The 22,217-nt window shown below is 48.8% G+C and overlaps 1 protein-coding gene across 1 annotated transcript in view; it reads right to left on the bottom strand.

The window, feature by feature from the left end:
• Nucleotides 1-21,069, bottom strand: part of LOC138450781 (MAGE-like protein 2) — a 34,889-nt gene extending 13,820 nt beyond the window's left edge. The window contains exons 1-2 of the mRNA XM_069604864.1: nt 20,953-21,069; nt 870-1,010 (exon numbers count right to left, since the gene is read on the bottom strand). Coding sequence (XP_069460965.1) covers nt 870-1,010; nt 20,953-21,069 — 258 coding nt within the window. The remainder of the gene's footprint in view (nt 1-869; nt 1,011-20,952) is intronic.
• Between the last annotated feature and the right edge of the window lie 1,148 nt (nt 21,070-22,217).

The raw sequence follows: 22,217 nt of genomic DNA, 5'->3' as shown, positions 1-22,217 counted from the left end.
CCTTATCGGCATAGGTTTGCCCTGTGTACCGCTCGCATCTGTTGCAGGACAGTGATGCAATTTTTCGCAGTCCTTCCTCGACAAAGTTTCTGCAGGCCTGAGACGAAAAGGGCAAGGTTACTTCTTTCCTCGCCACCCTCTCGACTTCCGCCGCCTTTCACCTTAGTTTAAACTGCTGCTTATTAGATGTCTTGTCGTGCTGTCGGCTGTACTCGCCTTCACCTTGCTCGTCCTGTGCTTTCTGGCTCCACCTTTTATCCCTACGGGGAAGAGGAAAGGCCGTCAGGTGTGTGTAATTAGATTTAATTGCTTGACTTGTCCTAGCCTCTGTGTCGGGACGTGTCAGGTAAACAGCTTCATTACAAGTGTCATGGCCACAGGCCCCAGAACACAAAAACCACACCATCTAGTGATGGGGGCAATGGGTCACTTGACTCACTTATGTCCCTTTGGGACCCATAAACACAGGGGCCCTGGCTGGACTCAGTCCTGGCGCCTTTGGCGCCAGGCTCATATAGAGATGTGAGCAGGAACACTTTATTTTAGTGCAGGAGTGCTTTTACTTTATTTCGGTGCAGGAGTGCTTTTATTTTATAAGAACTTTCCAGGAGCTGAAAGCCTTTATTCCAGAGAACATCCTCATGTGCTGACTCATCGGGTGTGGCTCTCTAGGCCTGGTCTTCATGTGCTGACTCATTGGGTGTGGCAGGGTGTGGCAGGCAGGCTGAACCTGGTGGGCGTGGCTTCAGAAGCTCAGCTTTATAAGCTGCTCCATCCTTAAGGCCGGTGCTTCACGTTACTGTGCACTCGCGTTACTGTGCACTCGCGTGCAACGTGACGCTCACTGCCGCTTGGACCAGTTTACTTACCTTTGAAACCAGACTTTCTCCTGCATACTTACCTCCAGGAAACCGGTGCTTCATCGCTTCATCTGCAGACTCATCTGCTGACATCCAGTGATCTTGATCCCGACGCTGCAGCACCGCACTCCGCATCCACGAACTCGGACCCTGTGAAGAAGAAGAAAGATAAGGTTAGAACACCTGCCCTAGGGCCGCGCCGCATTTGAACCCCACGCGCCCCCTAGTTAACAATTTACCAGCTACTGTACCGCTGCAGCTTTGTTCCTCATTCCCTCCGGCCGCCGCCTCGAGCTCTGCAGCTTCTGCTGGGCGGGCAACATCACCTGCAAGGGAAGAAAGCAAAAGAGCAAACATCAAAAGTGGAACGGACAGCAATACAAGACAACGAACTTTACAATACAACAAAAACAGACGAGGAAAGACAAAGGCAAACAGGAACACTTACCTGAAGTATAGTGTCTTAGTCGCAACAGGACTGGACTACCACGTGCAAGGGACCAGTGAAGGAACTCGGTCCAGATCATACTAGCGCCCCTGCCAGAAGCAGCATGATGGAGTGCTCGCAAAAACCAATCATCCAGGGACAGCGCATCCCACGGGTACCACGGTTTGGGAGAAGGGGTCTTGAAGGGGATCAGGGGCACAAGCTGGCATACTCATGCCCCCTATTCTCCACGCAGGAGTTGTCCCGAGCAACATCACCTATTACCACCAGTCATCACATAAGCACAGAGGGCGAAGTCTGACCCAAGCGACCTCACCCGCGGGAGGGCTGCAACCGTGCCCCAACGCCTCCGCAGAGACCCGGTGAGCGTAACACAAGTCCGTAAAACAGAGTTCATATCAAATTGTCCTATGGGATAAGATGGGGAAACACGGCTATTGTAAGGAGGGGGTTGATTGGCTGATTTAGAAGAACGGAATGGATAGGGTTTGTGAAATGGACGAAAATGACCAGGGTGTAGAACATAACGGGGTTGTGGAAATGATAACAATCTGTCCAAAGTAGATTGGAGTTTCTGGAAAAGTATAATCAGAAGGATGGGTTTGATGGGATTTGCGTGGTAAACAGGAATAGCTAGGATTGAGGAACGAACAGAGGGGATTGTGGGAATCATAGTGACCAAAGGGCAATGGAAAAGATGTCTGCAGGAAATAATAATCAAAAGGATATGTTAGGCTGAATTATATGCAGCACCCTTTGGGAACACCACACACAATTAAGACTACAAGTGACAGTACAAATTCACCTTTGGTACAAGCCTGTACTACACAGTAAAGTGGTAGTGATGGCTGAGCAGCCAGCCTTATCTCAAGAGCAAGTGAGCAGTATCAATAGTTACACAAAGGACAGCAATTACTATGATTCAAACAAACACTGACTCAAGGTTTCTGAGTAAAGGAATACCCATTTATTTACACATCAGTTATAAAACATTTCACTAAAGGAAAGCAGTCTAAAAATCACACTCTTAATACACCACACCACTCCCAATAGATTCTGGACAAGTTAAACTCAAAATGAAGTGTGAGCAAAATTGCACTCCAGCAATTCAAAAAGGGAGGGAAAAACAAAGTTAGGCTACAAGTAAGCAGCACCAACAGGTAAGTAAGCAGGGCAATCTAGAAAGACGAACTACAGTGATGGAATCAAATTAAAAAGGCTTAGGGCCAAAGTCAATAGGACAAAAGTCTTTTGCTCAAGATCACACAGTTCAGGGTAGTTCGCGGTTAAGTCTTTGCCAAGAGTTCCGGACGAAGTTGGTCGGCAGAAAAGTTAGTCTGAAGAGAAGAGAAGGACAAGCCCTCGGATTGGCGAAAGGTTTCACACACCTTCACCGCAGCTGGACGAAACGAACAACCGGATTTGCACAGTACCTTTAAATGGAGAAGAAGCTGTAGCTGAGGCGGACGTTCCTGGCAGTTCCTGCAGGCTCACGGTTCCTGAAGCGACTGTCGGACTGACATGAAGTAGGAAGACTGGAGGGTCCTGCACAGCCCTGGGAAGAAACCAGCAGCGGAGCAAAGCAACGAATAAAAGGTGCGCTCCTTAAAACCCAAGCAGGGTCCGACCTTCCTGGCTATCCGGCCCACTGTAGCTCTGTACAGCGAATTCGACCAGAGGAGGGAGTCCTGGCTTGCAGTTTGGGCAAACTGGTTGGTCCCACCAGCTCAGGGGAAGAAGATTCCTGGAGGATCTTCTCTTGTCGTTGGAGTCTGAAGATTCGGACATGCAGCAGGGCTTCACCGGGTGGTTCAGTCGTTGTAGGTGTCCTCTTCTGTCAGCTCCTCGTCGGTTCTTTCGGACCAGGGGCGACTCTGCCTTTCCAGTCCCAGAGACCTGCTTTTTATGCAGTTTTCCCCCATTCACACAGCCTGGCTGTCAATCACACAGCAGGGTGGCTGTCCCGGGAGGACAGTCACCTAGCCAATCAAACAGGAGTGCGACTTAGGTTACCAAGGGAACCCATGGCAGGGGTCCTAAAACCCCTCCCTCACATCCTGCCTACCCAGACTTTCAGGCACCTTAAGGAGGGCTTCTGTATAGAAGCCCGCGAAAGGACGGTGAACAAAGGAACCTAACCTGGTTTGGCGCGCAGAGTAAAACATGAGAAAGACTTTTTCAAAAAGGAATGGCGACTAAACCCAGCCGGAACCGTATAAAAACATATATGGTCTAGCGGGTTTAAGTTTGACACTATCAAGATAGCCTAAAACACTACTAAGGTTATTTAAGATAACCGCGGTAGAAAAAATAGGGTAGTTACCACTGCTACCAGCCAAGTCTTGATGAAAAGGGAGCGAAACAATGCTCCAAGAGAAACAGATAAAAGGGATAAGTAGTAACCCTTTCCAGTACTACATGTAAGATGGTTTGTACTGGGACTGTGGTTTTAAAGAGACTAATAATGTCAATAGCAACTTTACATGTTCTGGGAGACAGTAGTCAGTCCCAGAAAATGGAGTCTGAGTTTGGAAGTCTAAAAGACAACCCTGTGTCACTGCACTGAAGGTGCCGTGTAACACACAGTAAAAAGATGATGCCTATGGAGTAGGTGAGGCTCCATAGTCCAAGAACACACACAAATGTAAAACACACACAGCAATACACATGTAAGAGTGGAAAAAAGGGCTCACACTCTTACCAGGTGAAAAAATAAATCCTAGAAAACCAGGAAAGCTGCTGAGGGACTCAGTACGTAAGGGAAATTAGCCATTCTGGAGAATTCTCCCTAACAGGATAGGAAGAGGAATGCTTGGGAATATTGGAATAGTGAACTGGGTGACAGGGATTTTGGGGGAGACGGTTTCTGAACCTGACAGGGTTTGAGATCCTAGGGGATCGTTTCTTCCTGGAGGCTTTAGTGGGTTAGGGTAGGAGAGGTTTTCTAGGAGGAGGTGGGGCAGGTGGAGTGTAGCCTATAAAAGCCTAAGAGATCTCATACTGCTCTACCTCCTCTGCATAATACCGCGTCTCACCTGAGATATTTCCCTGAATATAAACCCAGGGCCCCTCACCCATGTGATCCTCCCTCGCTCGTCCACCCCCAGGGTTGGGATCTGAGAGCGCCAGTCCTCCCCTGACCACCTGAATAAGGTTTTTCCGAGGTCTACCTGGGAGAATACCCTCAGGTTTCTCACATGCCCTTGCTCATGCTGGTTAGACTGCAATGTTTCATGGGGAGATTCCACCATGGAACATCCAGACTGCTGGTCCAAGTCTCCCAGCATGTAACCTGGATGGTTATCGTTAGGATTCTTGCCCCTTTCTGGATCAATTATGGTTGGTCCAGACGATGGATTCAAGATTTCGTCCATAATATATATATATATATATATATCTCCTCTCTCCTCTCTCTATCTCACTCTCTCTCTTTTCATTTCCCTTTCCTGAGTGTCTATTAGCTCCTCCTCTACATTTTCAGGGCAGACTTCCATATTGTGGCCCCACTCTCCACAGAACAGGCTCTGTTTGAAATGCAAGGTTTCCGACTCCTCGCAGGATATCGTGGATGTTGAACCTCTTTTGTCTTTATTCAGGGGGCTACACATTTATTCCAGGGTGTTTAGGTTTTCTGGATTTTTCTCTAATCTAGTTGGCTCGCCCTCTATCTCTCCCTCCCTATAGTAGGAAGGAAGTTCCTGAATTTCTTTCTCGATAGAAGGGGTTTTAAAATGTTCACTTGAGGTTTTGCAAGGTGGTATTTCCCCTAGGGTTTTGTACCTTTGGTTTTCTTTGGATATTTACCTCTGCTTAGGTTCCCTAGATATTTTATTTTCTACCTCTCCTAAATTATCCTCTTTCTCTATTCTACCAATGTAGGGGTTCGGCGTACGCTGTACATCTTTCCTTCTCAGTTGGACTGAATTTGCGAGTAACTTCTCGATCAATGGATTTTTGTACTTCAGCTTCCAAAGAAAGGGGTGGTCCATTAGGTTTTCTAATCCCACTGTTACGGGATCGGGGCGTTCAGGCAGGAGGAAGGGATGCTCTATCAGAGGTTTATCAAGGCCATTTGGGGTTTGTTTAACGGTAGCTTTGCATACATGTTCATATATAAGGGTCCCCAGTATTTCCCATCGATGAATATTTCTAGCAGTATGAGAAGAATTTAGAATAAAAAATGTCATCTCATCTCCACAAGATAAAACAGGGAATATCTCGACACCTATTTTCTTGTGGGGCACCACATAGATGGCCGAGGTAGTAGAATGTGCCATCTGTAAACCCAGAGAGATTACAATTTTGTCTTTCTTTTGGGATGTGATATTTGTAGGGACATCAGAGGTAATAACAATTTCCCTCTATCATCTTCCGGTCGAGGAAAATAGCCCGAGAGGTCACGTGGAGGAATTGGACTCCCATTCTCTGTTATAAGGGTTGGGAGGGAGATGTCATTCTCTCTGTTGATTTCTCACCATTAAGGAGAAAGGGAGTTGGCTGGGGTTTGGTTCTTGGTTCAACATTTTCTGAGGATAGTGCCTGAAATTCTCCTTTTAAACTTGGGTCTCCATTGTGGGAAGGTCCCCAATTTGTTTCAATTGAGCCGTATCCCACTTCAGACACCATATGTGAGAAACTCACAGTGACAACAGTAAGACAGACACAAATGATCACGGTTCACGGGAGTTTATTTTGAACAATGAAATTGGTATGCGGGTTGGAAAAACGCCCGCTCTAAGTCTAACTCTAAGATGGGGACAAATATCGACCATCAAATGAAAATAAGGCAGTCCTAGTGGCGTAAAGTCAAATAAAAAGGGACTATACTAAGAAACCTATTGTCAGCTCCTTACTCTAAATACAAAAAGGAGTGGGGTTAGGTTTCAAGAAAGAAAAAAGTGTTCTCAAATGATAAGTCAGGATGGTGCAGGTTGGATCTCCCTTCCGCACGTTTTAGACACGGGTAAGATGGGAGCTTTGAGCACAGTACGGTCTCAGGCTTCTCCAGCATGAGACAACAGTTCCAAAGGCAGTTCTTGTGATGCTGGAAATGCATCGGAGGGACAGGGCCTCCGTATCCTTGTCCTTTACGGCTTTTTATCATGTGTTCTGTCCTGTTTTCCGCGCAGGAGTTCATGTGGGACTCCTGGCGGTGCAGCTCTCTCTTTTGATTTGGTGAATAGACCCATGGGATACCCTAATGGCACCCATGGCTGGGGGGTACAACCCTGTGCCCCTAGTGTATGTTTTTTTAGGCACCTGTGGGTGGCCCGCAGAGCAGGGTATGGGCTGGTGGCAGCTCCATGCTGAATTTGACAGGTGCTCTGGGTGTCCTCCATTTTGGGATAACCAGGCCCTGCCATTGGAATCAGTTGATTCCTGATAGGAACCAAGATGGCCCCTGTGGCCTCTTGCTTTCTATTGCCTGTTCCCTTGTTTTCCCAAAGTCCTGGGAAGCCCTGACTCTGTCCCTTCCCCCTGACTGGCTGTTGGGTGGAAGTTCCATATATGGTGTTGTTGTGAAGGCCCGGCCAGACTACCTGGAGCCTTCCCAGTGACTGTATGTTGTGGGTACCTCCTGTGGGTGGGACCTGGGTGAATGGAGTGTGTGACCAATATGCACTTCTTGTTGTGGTTGTCTGGTTTCTGGCATGAGAGACAAAGACTGAGACAGCCCTGCCCGAAACTGGCCTGAATGCAGTGTGTAGTGTTGAATGGCTCTGTACTTGTCCCAATACACATAACTTGTTGTGAGTGTCTGAGAGGGAGGAGGATGGCCTGAATGCACTGTGTGCCTGATTGGCTGACTGACTGCATGAATGCCCGTAGTCGTGATTGGATGCTTGAGTGTGACCCAGCGGAAAGAATGGGAGATCAACAGTATAACTGGGGACCTCTCACTGCTAGGAATCGTGTTCAGAAGCTGAAGTCCACTACGACGAGTAACTGGAATAACTGAAGCTTGATCTTGAAGCCCCGCTGGAAGAGAAGTCTTGCTGCTGCTCTACTTCGCAATCTGAAAGCTGCTGTGCCTTCAAGGACTGACCGAGAGAGGACCTGGTAAGGCGCCCTCTTCCCAAGCTACGAGGGACCATCGTACACAGCTGATCTTTGTCAACGCTCCCTGGTAGACAGACCTTCGACAGGCTGCCGATCCGATACCGGGATTGCTGCGGAACTCCAAGGAGAGGCGCCCGGACTGTTGTCCGCCAACGTCGATGACCGCCGTCGCTGACCGGAGCCACCGTGCTCCCGTTTGCCTAAGAACTTTCATTTGATCAACGGATGCTCTCGTCTGCATCGTCGCCCGCTTTATCCTGCTGGAGAAGGCCCGACCATCGACGCGCCAAGGAGCATCCGCCGGTGGGTTTCCCGCCACCTAAAGACCACAGAGACGCTGACGACTCGACGCCCTTGCTGGGCCACAGTTCTTCATCATCTCTTTGCGGTCCAGAACTATTGTCACGGAGGTGCCCCGCACACCTCTTCCTTGCAGGACGCCAACGCTCTGTCATCGACGAGCACCGCTCGGATCGAAGCTGCCGCCTCATCGACGAACCCTACAAATCCAGGTACATTGGGGCTGTAGAACTATTGTAGAAGGGACTAAGACTTGCAGAACAATATATGGACTGGGCTTGTGCTATATCTTATTTTACAGGTTGCCCAGGTGGGGGGATCTCCACACAGAACTGTGTCCAGTGGTAGGGACCAGTAATCTGCCTATTGCTTCAACCATCTTGCTTTCTCTTCTTTCTCTTTTGCTGGTTTCACTTTTACTGATCTGTGTGACATTATTACAGTATTGTTGATGCACTTTAAGGAGATCTAATACAAAGGGTGGTACCACTTTAGAATTGTATATATTTGCCATTGTTGATTTTCCTGAATACAAAGTGAGTTATTATGATAAGTGTACATAACCTTGAATATTAATTATATAAAGACTGTGTTCTAACCAATACAGTGTGTGGACATTCCTTTGTGGGGGCTTGGGGACTACACTGTACTTAAGAACCAGCCTGCATTACCTCCTGAGAAGCTAGGCCTTGATTGCTCGACCATAGCTACTGAATAGAGAATCTTGGCTGGGGTCCTCTGTGCCTCTCCTCTACCATATAGAGAGCAGAAGTACAGACCACCCCCTACCAGTCTTTACACTGGTGGCAGCGGTGGGATGCTTATGGTTTTAAGAATCAGTGTGTAACCGTGCCACTTACAAAATATCTGCACTTTATTAAATTAAGGTTTAGTTGGGTACAAAATAACTGCATTACATACAATGGAATCTATTGCAAATGGTAAATTGACTAGGATGAGCTTAGAGGCTCTCCAGAGTGCTTGTGAAGCCAGGGAGTTAGACTTTGTGGATAAGTCTAGGGTTGAGCTGATAGCTGCCCTGGTGGACTACCAGACTGATGGTGAAACTCTTGATGAGGGGGGGGAAATGCAACCAATGAGGACTCTGCCCCTGGGGTTTCTGCTGAATCTATTTCTGGGAATGCCACCATTCCTGCTGCCTCTGTTCCAAACCCCAGCAATTCCATAGAGCTTGAGTCTTTGAATACCGCAAGTTGGAAATAGATGCTGAACTTAAGAAAGAGGAGCTGGCACAGCAAGTGGAACTCAAGAATAGGGATCTTGAACTCAAAGACAAAGACACTGAATGTCAGAGAATCCAGCTAGAGAAAGCTAGAGTGGAGACTTCAGCGAAACCCAGTGAGAGTGTTAGGTCCCCAGCCACCAAGTTTATGAAAGATTTGGTTGGTGTGTTTGTGGAGGGTTCAGATATCCTCCAATGGATTGAAGCGTTTGAAATGGCTTGTGCAATTCATGATGGTGACAAAAGAGATTGGGCTAAGTGTTTGTTAAGCAGAGTGCCTCAAACAGGATATGACTGTATTCTGAAGCTGAGTGTGGAAGAAAGGGGTCAGTATGAGTGTATGAAGTCTGCTTTAATTGCCAAGTTTGGCAAGACACCTACTCAATACCTTAAGAGGTTCAGGGATTTTAAGAAAAGAGAGAATGTGTCTTGGGTTGACTGGGTGAGTGCTGCGCACATGAACATGATGGGGTGGATTGATGGGTACAAGGTTAAAACTTTTGTTGAATTGTCTCACCTCTTGTTTTTTGAGCATCAGTATGTTGCTGACCAGAACAGTTTGGATCCCTTTAAGCTGGCTAGGTTGGCTGACAAGTGGGTCTCCCACCGGGTGTCCCCTAAGGACTCCAGTGGGAAGGACAAGGACAAAGAAAAGGGGGCCTCTCAGAAAGCTGAGGAGTCCCAAAAGCAATCACAGTCGGGAAAACCAAAACCTTCCTCTCCTAAGACCCAAAAATCTAGTGGGGATAAGTCACCTGTGGGTGGGAATAAGAGTAGTGGTCCACCTGCTGCAAAGCAGGCTCCCAGTGATACCAGTACCGTACCCCGCACTCCTGGCACTTGTTGGGATTGTGGGGCTCTGGATCACAAAAGGGGTGACTCCAAGTGTAAAGGTAAGGCACTTGGAGTACAGGCTGTCAGCCTGACCTAACCTTACCCAATGTCTGAGGTGGAGGCCACTGTCCTCCCCTCCTCTACAGGAATCACCTTTGGTGTTCCTGTAGAGATTTCCTTAGTGTCTCTTGGGGCCTGGGACCAGTACGCAGAAGTACTGGCGACTATCCCACAGAACACCCGTAGGTTTTTGAGAAGTGTCCTCTTGAATGGCCAGCCTTCTACTGGTTTGAGAGACACTGGGGCAAGCATGACAGTGGTGGACAGGACCCTGCTCAAGCCAGAGGACTATGTAGGTGCTCCTCTGAGAACCACCAGGTTAGCTGGTGGGCCTCCCAAATTATCGCCTGTAGCCTTAGTCACACTCATGGTTGGAGACAAGACAGCAAAGCTTCCTGTCCTGGTTCAGGACAATGTCCCTGCTAACATTCTGTTAGGTAATGATCTAGTAGAGTTGGGGTTGATCTCGGATGGTCTTCCCATGACTGCTGCTGCAGTCACTAGGTCACAGGTGACACAGGGTCTGGCTGTGAGTCAGGTACCCGAGCCAAAGGCGCGGCCTAAGGCAAGAAGAAGGAAGACCAAGAAGGCCACCTCTGTGGAGGGAGCTCCTTCTCTTCCTGCTGTTCTTACAGCACCCATTGGGATCCATGCTCCGGACGGGCTGGGTCCAGTGGAAAGACCAAACTCTACTCCTGAGGGAGAAGAGACAGAAGACTCTCCTGTGGGAGAGGTTCTCAACCCGGAGGATCATCCCGACCTTCAATGCTTGTTAGCTGAAGGGGGACCCTCCCGGGCAGACTTCTGTAAGGGACAGAGAGAGTGCCACTCTCTCGAGGGTCTGAGGAAACAGGCCCTGTCCCAGGCACAAGGAGAAGTGCCTAGGACATTCCGGATTTATTGGGAGGGTGAGCTCCTTGTTAGTGAGCCCACTAAACCTGAACCTGGTGCCCTCAAGAGGTTGGTGGTACCCCAGGTTTACAGGCCCTTCCTGCTGCAGTTGGCGCATGAGGTGCCCTTAGCTGGTCATCTTGGGACCAAGAAGACTAAGCAGAGGCTCTCTGCCCATTTCTATTGGCCACGGAGGGGAGTAGAAGTGGAGTCCCACTGCAGGACCTGCCCAACTTGTCAGTTGTCTGGCAAGACTGGAGGCAGTGTCATTGCCCCACTGCAGCCATTGCCAGTGGTTGGCACACCATTTGAGAGGGTGGGCATCGACATTGTCAGTCCCCTTGACCCTCCCACTTCAGGTGGACATCGGTTCATCCTGGTCTTGGTAGATCATGCCACCAGGTACCCTGAGGCTATACCCCTTTGGACTGTTACTGCCAAGGTGGTTGTCAGGGCTCTACTGGGCATTTTCACCCGTGTTGGATTCCCTAAGAAGGTTGTCTCTGACAGAGGATCCAACTTCATGTCTAGTTACATGAAAACCATGTGGAAAGAGTGCGGGGTAACCTATAAGTTCTCCACCTCTTACCACCCCCAGACCAATGGTCTGGTTGAGAGATTTAACAAAACTCTCAAGGGCATGCTAGGTGCTTTGGAAGAGCCCCTAAGGAGGAACTGGGATCTCCTCCTGCCATGCCTGCTGTTTGCTTACAGAGAAGTACCTCAAGAGGGTGTTGGTTTCAGCCCCTTTGAGTTACTCTTTGGACATCCCGTGAGGGGGCCCCTCTCCTTGATCAGAGAAGGCTTGGAAGCCACCCCTCCAGATCCCGCCAAGCAAGTGGGGGACTATGTGTTGGGCCTCAGACGGAGGATGACACAGATGATGGGTCAAGCAACAGCGAATCTCAAGGCCAGCCAGGAATTGAATAAGTACTGGCATGACCTTAAAGCCTCGCAAGTGGATTGGACTCCGGGACAGGAAATCCTTGCGATGGAGCCTACCAAGCCTAGAGCTTTGGCAGACGAGTGGACTGGACCCTTCAGGATCATCTCCAAGATGGGCGAAGTCAATTATCTGGTTGACATGGGAGCCTCTGGGGTAGCCCCTCAGGTATTCCATGTCAACAGGCTCAAGCCTTTCCACAGGCGAGCAGAAGTCTCATGTCTCTTGCTAGCTTCAGGGCAAGAAGAGGATGAGAGTGAGCCCCTTCCTGATTTGCTGAATAGCAACCCTCAGGATGGCTCAGTGGAGGGAGTACACCTCTCTCCGGATTTGACAACAGAGCAACAGAGGGCCTGCAGGGCTTTGCTTCAGCAGTATGCCTCTCTGTTTTCACTGACGCCAGGCCTTACACCGTGGTGTAGGCATGAAATTGACACTGGTCAGAGTGTGTCTGTCAAAAGCAGGTGCTACCATATGTCAGATACCGTCAAGAACCACATCCAGGCTGAGGTCGCCAAGATGTTGGATCTGGGTGTTATTGAACCCTCAACCAGTCCCTGGTCCAGTCCAGTGGTCCTTGTCCCCAAGGCAATTTCCCAGGCCGGTACCAAAGATTGGAGGTTCTGTGTGGACTACCGAGGAGTCAATGCCGTCACCAAGACTGACGCGCACTCATTGCCCAGGGCTGATGAGCTCGTGGACACCATAGGTGCTGCCAAATTTGTGAGCACCTTTGACCTTACCTCAGGCTATTGGCAAATAGCTCTGACGGACCATGCCAAGGAAAAGACGGCGTTCTCAACACCAGAGGGACTCTACCAGTTTAGGGTCATGCCTTTTGGGTTGAAGAATGCCCCTGCCACCTTCCAGAGATTGGTCAACCATGCACTCAGTGGGCTAGAAGCCTTTACTGTGGCTTACTTAGACGACATTGCCGTCTACAGTTCCACCTGGGAAGAGCATTTGACACATCTGGATAAGGTGTTGCAGGCCTTGAAAAGGGCTAACCTCACTATCAAGGCCACCAAGTGCCAGATAGCTCAGAGGAAAGTAACCTATCTTGGTCATGAGGTAGGAGGGGGTCAAATCCAACCTCTCCCCAGTAAGGTACAGGATGTACATGACTGGGAGACTCCCACTACTCAAACCCAGGTGAGAGCCTTTTTGGGCCCCACTGGGTATTATCGCAATTTCATGGCAGACTATGGAACCATAGCTGCACCCCTGACAGCTCTGACTTCACCCAAACAGCCTAGGAAGGTTAATTGGACTGAAGACTGTCAGAGGGCCTTTGATGGCTTGAAAGAAAGTCTATGTAGGGCACCTGTGTTGTGTGCGCCCGACTACAGCTGACCCTTTATCGTCCAGACGGATGCCTGCGACACCGGAAGTGGAGCTGTCTTGTCCCAGTTAGATGACAATCGGAGGGAACATCCTATCATCTTCATCAGTAGACAACTCAAGGGTAGAGAACTTAGGTGGGCAACTGTTGAGAAGGAGTGTTTCAGAATAGTTTGGAGCCTTAGGCGTTTTAGGCCCTACTTTACGGGGTCTACCTTCAAGGTCCAAACAGATCATAAGCCCCTGAAGTGGCTTATGCAGATGAAGGGTGAAAACCCGAAACTGCTCAGGTGGTCCATTAGCCTGCAAGGGCTAGACTTCACCATAGAGCACAGACCAGGGAAGAGTCACGATGATGCAGATGGCCTTTCCAAAAGGTATGTTGACCGTCTGGATGAGGGTGTCTATCCCGTGGGAGATTAGGCACCCTCCACCTCAGTCTGGGGGGGGGGGCGACTGTGATGCTGGAAATGCATCGGAGAGACAGGGCCTCCGTATCCTTGTCCTTTACTGCTTTTTATCGTGTGTTCTGTTGTGTTTTCCGCGCAGGAGTTCATGTGGGACTCCTGGCGGTGCAGCTCTCTCTTTTGGTTTGGTGAATAGACCCATGGGATACCCTTATGGCACCCATGGGTGGGGGGTACAACCCTGTGCCCCTAGTGTATGTTTTTTTGGGCACCTGTGGGTGGCCCGCAGAGCAGGGTATGGGCTGGTGGCAGCTCCATGCTGAATTTGACAGGTGCTCTGTGTGTCCTCATTTTGGGATACCCAGGCCCTGCCATTGGAATCAGTTGATTTCTGATAGGAACCAAGATGGCCCCTGTGGCCTCTTGCTTTCTATTGCCTGTTCCCTTGTTTTCCCAAAGTCCTGGGAAGCCCTGACTCTGTCCCTTCCCCCTGACTGGCTGTTGGGTGGAAGTTCCATATATGGTGTTGTTGTGAAGGCCCGGCCAGACTAGCTGGAGCCTTCCCAGTGACTGTATATTGTGGGTACCTCCTGTGGGTGGGACCTGGGTGAATGGAGTGTGTGACCAATATGCACTTCTTGTTGTGGTTGTCTGGTTTCTGGCATGAGAGACAAAGACTGAGACAGCCCTGCCCGAAACTGGCCTGAATGCAGTGTGTAGTGTTGAATGGCTCGGTACTTGTCCCAATACACATAACTTGTTGTGAGTATCTGAGAGGGAGGAGGATGGCCTGAATGCACTGTGTGCCTGATTGGCTGACTGACTGCATGAAGGCCCGTAGTCGTGATTGGATGCTTGAGTGTGACCCAGTGGAATGAATGGGAGATCAACAGTATTACTGGGGACCTCTCACTGCTAGGAATCGTGTTCAAAAGCTGAAGTCCACTACGACGAGTAACTGGAATAACTGAAGCTTGATCTTGAAGCCCTGCTGGAAGAGAAGTCTTGCTGCTGCTCTACTTCGCAATCTGAAAGCTGCTGTGCCTTCAAGGACTGACCCAGAGAGGACCTGGTAAGGCGCCCTCTTCCCGAGCTACGAGGGACCATCGTACACAGCTGATCTTTGCCAACGCTCCCTGGTAGACAGACCTTCGACAGGCTGCCGACCCGATACAGGGATTGTTGCGGAACTCCAAGGAGAAGCGCCCGGACTGTTGTCCGCCACCGTCGCCGACCGCCGTCGCCGACCGGAGCCACCGTGCTCCCGTTTGCCTAAGAACTTTCATTTGATCAACGGATGCTCTCGTCTGCATCGTCGCCCGCTTTATCCTGCTGGAGAAGGCCTGACCGTCGACACGCCGAGGAGCATCCGCCAGTGGGTTTCCCGCCACCGAAAGACCACAGAGACGCCGGCGACTCGACGCCCTTGCTGGGCCACAGTTCTTCATCATCTCTTTGCGGTCCAGAACTATTGTCACTGAGGTGCCCCGCACGCCTCTTCCTTGCAGGATGCCAACGCTCTGTCGTCGACGAGCACCGCTCGGATCGAAACTGCCGCCTCATCGACGCTGTCCTACCTTGTTAACTGACGACGTTCGACGACCCGTGACTCCTGCCTTAAAGGGAGGGCAGTCAAGAATGGTCGTCGATTCGCCGAACGCCGAGTTCTCGTCGCTGCTCGACGATCCGTGACTCCTGCCTGAAAGGGGGTCACTCAAGAAGGATCTGTCGACGCCTCGACGACGAACCCTACAAATCCAGGTACATTGGGGCTGTAGAACTATTGTAGAAGGGACTAAGACTTGCAGAACAATATATGGACTGGGCTTGTGCTATATCTTATTTTACAGGTTGCCCAGGTGGGGGGATCTCCACACAGAACTGTGTCCAGTGGTAGGGACCAGTAATCTGCCTATTGCTTCAACCATCTTGCTTTCTCTTCTCTCTCTATTGCTGGTTTAACTTTTACTGATCTGTGTGACATTATTACAGTATTGTTGATGCACTTTAAGGAGATCTAATACAAAGGGTGGTGCCACTTTAGAATTGTATATATTTGCCATTGTTGATTTTCCTGAGTACAAAGTGAGTTATTATGATAAGTGTACATAACCTTGAATATTAATTATATAAAGACTGTGTTCTAAGCAATACAGTGTGTGGACATTCCTTTATGGGGGCTTGGGGACTACACTGTACTTAAGAACCAGCCTGCATCACCTCCTGAGAAGCTAGGCCTTGATTGCTCGACCATAGCTACCGAATAGAGAATCTTGGCTGGGGTCCTCTGTGCCTCTCCTCTACCATATAGAGAGCAGAAGTACAGACCACCCCCTACCAGCCTTTACAGTTCTCATGACAGTCGATGGTCAAGTCTCGTTTCCTCTGAAAGTATCTGGCCTGAGGTGTTCAAACAACAAAACAAAAGATCCTTTAACCAAATGAAAGTTCCTTTAACAAAAGGTTTGCTAGGGTGATATAGATTCGCCCCTGGGTCCCCCTCTTCTGGGCTGACCCCTCTGAACTGTATTCCAAAGTTCAACAAGGGTGACGGCTTCACCCTTGGGTCCCCCTCTTCTGGGCTGACCCTTTTACTTAGAATCCCCAGTTCGAATAGGGTGATTGCTTCACCCTCGGGTCCCCGTCTTCTGGGCTGACCCCTTTTCAACCATAATCCTTTTCAACAAGGGTGATGGTTTCACCCCCTTGGGTCCACCTCTTCTGGGCAGACCCTTCTCAATTGTATTCGAACATTCAAATAGGGCGTCAAGTTCAACCTTCGGTCCCCCTCTTCTGGGCTGACCCTTCTTTGTGCTTTCTATTTTGTTCAAATTAATGTCTTTGTCAAAACAGTTCAGTGGACATCCCTTTCTTGGGCTCACTTCACCACTCTGTTTCTCAGGACCTTCAGACTTCGTCCCTCTCCTTTGGCATCCATCCGCCAGGTTCACTATTGCCTTGTTCGTATTTTCACCTTGGTTCAAATGTTCACAGGAATTCACATCCCTTTCTTTCATTCACCAGATGGGATTCACTCCCCTTACTTTCAGCCAACTTGCGGATCAAAGTCTGTCGGCTGTACGGGGCTTTTGCTCGACACTCATGTATGACCGCGTTGCTTCCTTTGGCGGCCTTCCTATAGCCTTCTGGTTTCTGTAGTTTCTCAATATGGGGCTCGACCAGAGTCTCTCGAGTTAACACACACGTAGTGCTGCTTTCCCTATGCAACTGGTCTCCCCATCACACTTTTTACAGTTCATCAAAGTTTGTTAGCCTTGATTCAAACTTTGCCACTTTGCAATTCTCACTCACCACAGCCCGGTGCTTATTGATTCTCCCCTCGACTCACCGGCTGTGATGAACCGCTTGGCTTTCGGCTTCTCTGGAGTCAAGGCCGGTACCACGGGCGTGGGAGTCTCCTCTGCTCCACCTTATCGGCATAGGTTTGCCCTGTATACCGCTCGCATCTGTTGCAGGACAGTGATGATATTGTTCGCAGTCTTTCCTCGACGAAGGTTCCGCAGCCTGATACGAAAAGGCAAAGGTTACTTCTCTCCTCGCCACCCTCTCGACTTCCGCCGCCTTTCTCCTTTGTTTAAACTGCAACTTAGTAGCGGTCTTGTCGTGCTGTCGGCTGTACTTGCCCTGTGCTTTCTCGCGCTATCTTTTATCCCTGTGGGGAAGAGGAAATAGATTGAATTGCCTGACCTACGTGTCGGGACATGTCAGGTATACAGCTTCTTTACAAGCCCGTAAAACAGAGTTCATATCAAATTGTCCTACGGGATAAGATGGGGAAACAGGGCTATTGTAAGGAGGGGGTTGATTGGCTGATTGAGAAGAACTGAATGGATAGGGTGTGTGAAATGGACGAAAATGACCAGGGTGTAGAACATAACATAAGGGGATTGTGGAAATGATAACATTCTGTCCCAGTAGATTGGTGTTTCGGAAAATGATAATCAGAAGGACGGGTTTGATGGGATTTGTGGGGTAAACAGGAATAGCTAGGATTGAGAAACAAACAGAGGGGAAAATGTCTGCGGGAAAGAATAATCAAAAGGATAGGAAGAGGAATGCTTGGGAGTATTGGAAAAGTGAACTGGGTGACAGGGGTTTTGGGAGAGACGGTTTCTGAACCTAACGGGGTTTGAGATCCTAGGGGATCGTCTCTTTAGAGGGTTTGTGTAGGAGAGATTTTCTGGGAGGAGGTGAGGCAGGTGTAGTGTAGCCTATAAAAGCCTCTGAGATCTCATACGCCTCTCCTTCCTCAGCATAATACTGTGTCTCACCTGGGATATTTCCCTGAATATAAACCCAGGGCCCCTCACCCATGTGATCCTCCCTTGCTCGTCCACCCCCAGGGTTGGAATCTGAGAGCGTCAGCTCTCCCCCGAGGTCTACCTGGGAGAATACCCTCAGGTTACTCACAGAAGTCAGAGGTTAGGAGGACAAAGTGGCATGGCAGGAGGTCTGAGCAGGGTGGGCTTCTGTTTGTTGATGTGAGCGGCCATGTATTTATGGCTAAGTTGCTCAACTCATAGAAATAGCACTTTTTGGGCAGTTTATAACTTTGCCCCCTCAGACAAATCCTCACCCGACTTTGAAAAAAAGCACATGGCCCCCTCTGATTGATTCTGTGCAGTTTGGTGAGGTTTTGTCCTGGGCGGGCAAAGTTATAGGGGGACCCAACATTTGTGGATTTCCTCATAGACGCAATGGAAAATTAATTTTGCTCATGCCTACAGCCCAAACCGCTGATTGTCACTAAATCTGCTCCAGGATCAGCGGCTTGGTCCCGAAAGCCTGCTTTTGTAAATAGGGTGTAAATCCGTTGTGAGGAACTCATGGCGACAATAAGTAAGACAGACACTAGTGGTCACAGTTCAGGGGTGTTTATTGAACAATGAAATGTGGCATACAGGTTGGAAAAACGGCTAATCCAAACGTAACTCTAAGATGGGAGCAAATGTCAACCATCAAATGAAAAATAAGACACTACTAGTGGCGTTGTGTCAAAATAAAAAGTGCCTATACTAAGAAACCTATTGCAAAGCCTCACAACTAATAAAAAAAGGGGTGTGGGATATTTCTTTTGAAAAGAAATAAGTGTTCTGAAATAATATGTCAGGATGCCATTGCCTGGGTCTTCCTTCCCCATGTTTTGGACATGGGGTAAGATGGGAGCTTGGAACACAGTACAGTCCCGGGCTTCTCCAGCACGAGATGACAGTTCCAATGGCAGTTCTCAGGACTGTTGATAAGCAAGTCATGTTTCTTCTGAAAGTCTCTTGCCTTCGGGCGGATGTATTCAAATAACAAAAACAAAGGTTTCTTTAACAAATGAAAGCTCCAGGCCCTGACGGGTTAACCAATGCAATTCTGAAGGAAAATCTGGAGGAATGGGCACTTTTCATTCATAAAGTGATTGGTGAGTGGTGGTGGGGGTGCTACATGCCCCTGGTGCAACCGGGGTTATACATGGTGCTGGGGTACTTTATCTGACTCTTTATGGTCATCTGGGACATCTTCCAAGTCCTTGACCATTATTCACGAAAACCCTGCTACTCTTTAACTTTCTCCCATTTTACTTTGTTATCCAAAACTGGATGGCTTTGAATAGCCTCTGCCTTAACGATGAGAAGGCATGTGGGCTCCCAATCCGCTATTGTACACATAGGTTTACAGCTAGAGATGCTTACTTCCAGGTTTGTGGTCATGCTTGTGCCCCAACAGGCAATTTGACCTCCTCCAACTCTATGGCCCAACTGACAGAATCTGTGCAGGATGGTGGCTGAGAGAGGAAGGCGCGGGTTTGAACGCATGGATGTTAAGGGAAAGAATAAAGAAGGTGCTATGGTTCAGGGTGCTCAGAGCTTGGCCGTCAATCACAGATACACACACAAAATAGTCTTTTGAGATACTTGTGGGATGCACATTGCTATGTAAAGGAGTAGGTGGGATAGCAAGCAAAGGACTTGGATTTGCCACCTTAATGCCACCCCACTCCTATTTTAATTCATAGCAATAACACTAGTTTCCTAAATGTCACCTTTAAGCCAGCACAATGAAGACCTAGAAAAAAAGCTTGTAGTATTGGAAAAGGATCTTAATAATATGCAACTACAGCAACTAAAAAACTGCAGGTAAACAAGAGCAGTGTTGCAAATAAAGGTGTAATGTCTGACAAGTGGTTTTTCTTACAAAATGAGAGGATGCAATTGAATCCAGGCACACGTCTAGCCTCCGGATGACTTCTGTCCAGGACAGACATCTAGCTATTCCAATGACCTTTCAATAATTCATTCCGGGTGAAGTTTAAAGAAACTACAAAACAAACAAAAAAAACTGCCACACTAGACAACATCTCTAAAGTTACAGACCAACCACAAAAAAAGTAAATCGATCAGTATTAGTTAGGATAGTCTTACTAGCCCCACATTAAACTGTTCAACAAATAGTATATAAAGATATGTTTTCCGTCCTTGTAGAATTGCCAGATGCCTAAACAACATTGAGCACATCCATTTATGCAATTTGCTAAATTTGTGCCGAGTTGTCGGGTTCAAAACTGCTCTCTGCACCCTACATGTAGGTATAAAACATGACAGATATAATCCCTTAACCAAAATGTCCCTGTGTTAGGATCTTCCGCACAATCAGCTTTTAAGGCAGCCTATGTCCGTTTCTCCCAACATCCGATAAAAAAGACACCAACGTCTTGCCACGAGGATTCCATGGAATGGCAAAAAACCAAGCTGAAATCTGCGATTCGCAAATCTCAGCCCAACAGGGTTCCCACCAATGGGCTTCATGTGCACAGCTTTTATAGCTGAAACAGTGTCCTTGTAAATCACCAGCACAGCGCTGTTCCCCAAATCGTGAAGCAATGTTTGTACATGCCCAAATTGTTGAAAATCATCTGTTAAATACTGCGCTGTGACACCTGCAAAAGGGAGACGGTATACTCACAGACAGTTTGTAGCCTGCTGGGGATAGGCAAAGTCTACCTGGAGTTTGCGGTCCAAAAGAAATGCTCCATCCATGTGACAAATCGCTCTAGTTACAATAGAAAGACTATTATACTGCAGAAATGCTTGTTTCCCATTATTCTGAAGCCTTCTTTGATTTCAATGTGCTCAATCTCCCCAAAAGGCGTAAAGGCGGCACGGCGCTCAGTACTAGAGATGGTTTCCTCTATGTTGTTAATCCAAAGGATCAGTGATGATTTCTGACGAGATGTCACATCGCCCACACCCACCCTTCTATGGTCTCTCAGAGATCGACTATGTGCAGGTACCCTCTTGTCCATATGCCAATGTTCTGAGGATTATTGGTAGGAACTGGGTGACCGATTTCTGCTATACCTTCTAGTACGAGACTGGCTCCTGGGCAAGTTGGAATGGGGAGACTGGCACCTGCTATACCTTGTTCTGGTAGGAGAAGATAGATTCGCAGACAAGTAAGAACAGGGAGACCTGCTCCTGCTGTGTCTGATTCATATACGTGTGGATGCTGACAAACGTGGCTGACGTCTGTTCTCAGACACGGAAGAACAGGGAGACCTGCTCCTGCTGCGTCTGGTTATTATACGTGTGGATGCTGACAAAGGTGACCGACTTCTGTTCCCAGACACAGAAGAACAGGGAGACCTGCTTCTGCTGCGTCTGGTTCTTATACATGTGGATGCTGACAAATGTGGCCGACGTCTGCTCTCAGACACGGAAGAACAGGGAGACCTGCTCCTGCTGCGTCTGGTTCATATACGTGTGGATGCTGACAAACGTGGCTGACGTCTGTTCTCAGACACGGAAGAACAGGGAGACCTGCTCCTGCTGCGTCTGGTTCTTATACGTGTGGATGCTGACAAATGTGGCCGACGTCTGTTCTCAGACAAAGAAGAACAGGGAGACCTGCTCCTGCTGCGTCTGGTTCTTATACGTGTGGATGCTGAAAAATGTGGCCGATGTCTGTTCTCAGACACGGAAGAACAGGGAGACCTGCTCCTGCTGCGTCTGGTTCTTATGCGTGTGGATGCTGACAAAGGTGACCGACGTCTGTTCCCAGACAAAGAAGAACAGGGAGACCTGCTCCTGCCGCGTCTGGTTCTTATACATGTGGATGCTGACAAATGTGGCCGATGTCTGTTCTCAGACAAAGAAGAACAGGGAGACCTGCTCCTGCTGCGTCTGGTTCTTATACATGTGGATGCTGACAAATGTGGCCGATGTCTGTTCTCAGACAAAGAAGAACAGGGAGTCCTGCTCCTGCTGCGTCTGGTTCTTATACATGTGGATGCTGACAAATGTGGCCGACGTCTGTTCTCAGACACGGAAGAACAGGGAGACCTGCTCCTGCTGCGTCTGGTTCTTATGCGTGTGGATGCTGACAAAGGTGCCCGACTTCTCTTCCCAGACACGGAAGAACAGGGAGACCTGCTTCTGCTGCGTCTGGTTCTTATACGTGTGGATGCTGACAAAGGTGACCGACTTCTGTTCCCAGACACAGAAGAACAGGGAGACCTGCTTCTGCTGCGTCTGGTTCCTATACATGTGGATGCTGACAAATGTGGCCGACGTCTGTTCTCAGACACGGAAGAACAGGGAGATCTGCTCCTGCTGTGTCTGGTTAGTTTACGTGTGGATGCTGAAAAATGTGGCCGACGTCTGTTCTCAGACACGGAAGAACAGGGAGACCTGCTCCTGCTGCGTCTGGTTCTTATGCGTGTGGATGCTGACAAAGGTGACCGACGTCTGTTCCCAGACAAAGAAGAACAGGGAGACCTGCTCATGCCGCGTCTGGTTCTTATACATGTGGATGCTGACAAATG

This window comes from Ambystoma mexicanum, chromosome 1p (genome assembly GCF_040938575.1).
Source record: "Ambystoma mexicanum isolate Mex_15411 chromosome 1p, UKY_AmexF1_1, whole genome shotgun sequence".
Taxonomy (NCBI): domain Eukaryota; kingdom Metazoa; phylum Chordata; class Amphibia; order Caudata; family Ambystomatidae; genus Ambystoma; species Ambystoma mexicanum.
This window is presented reverse-complemented; position numbering and strand designations above follow the sequence as displayed.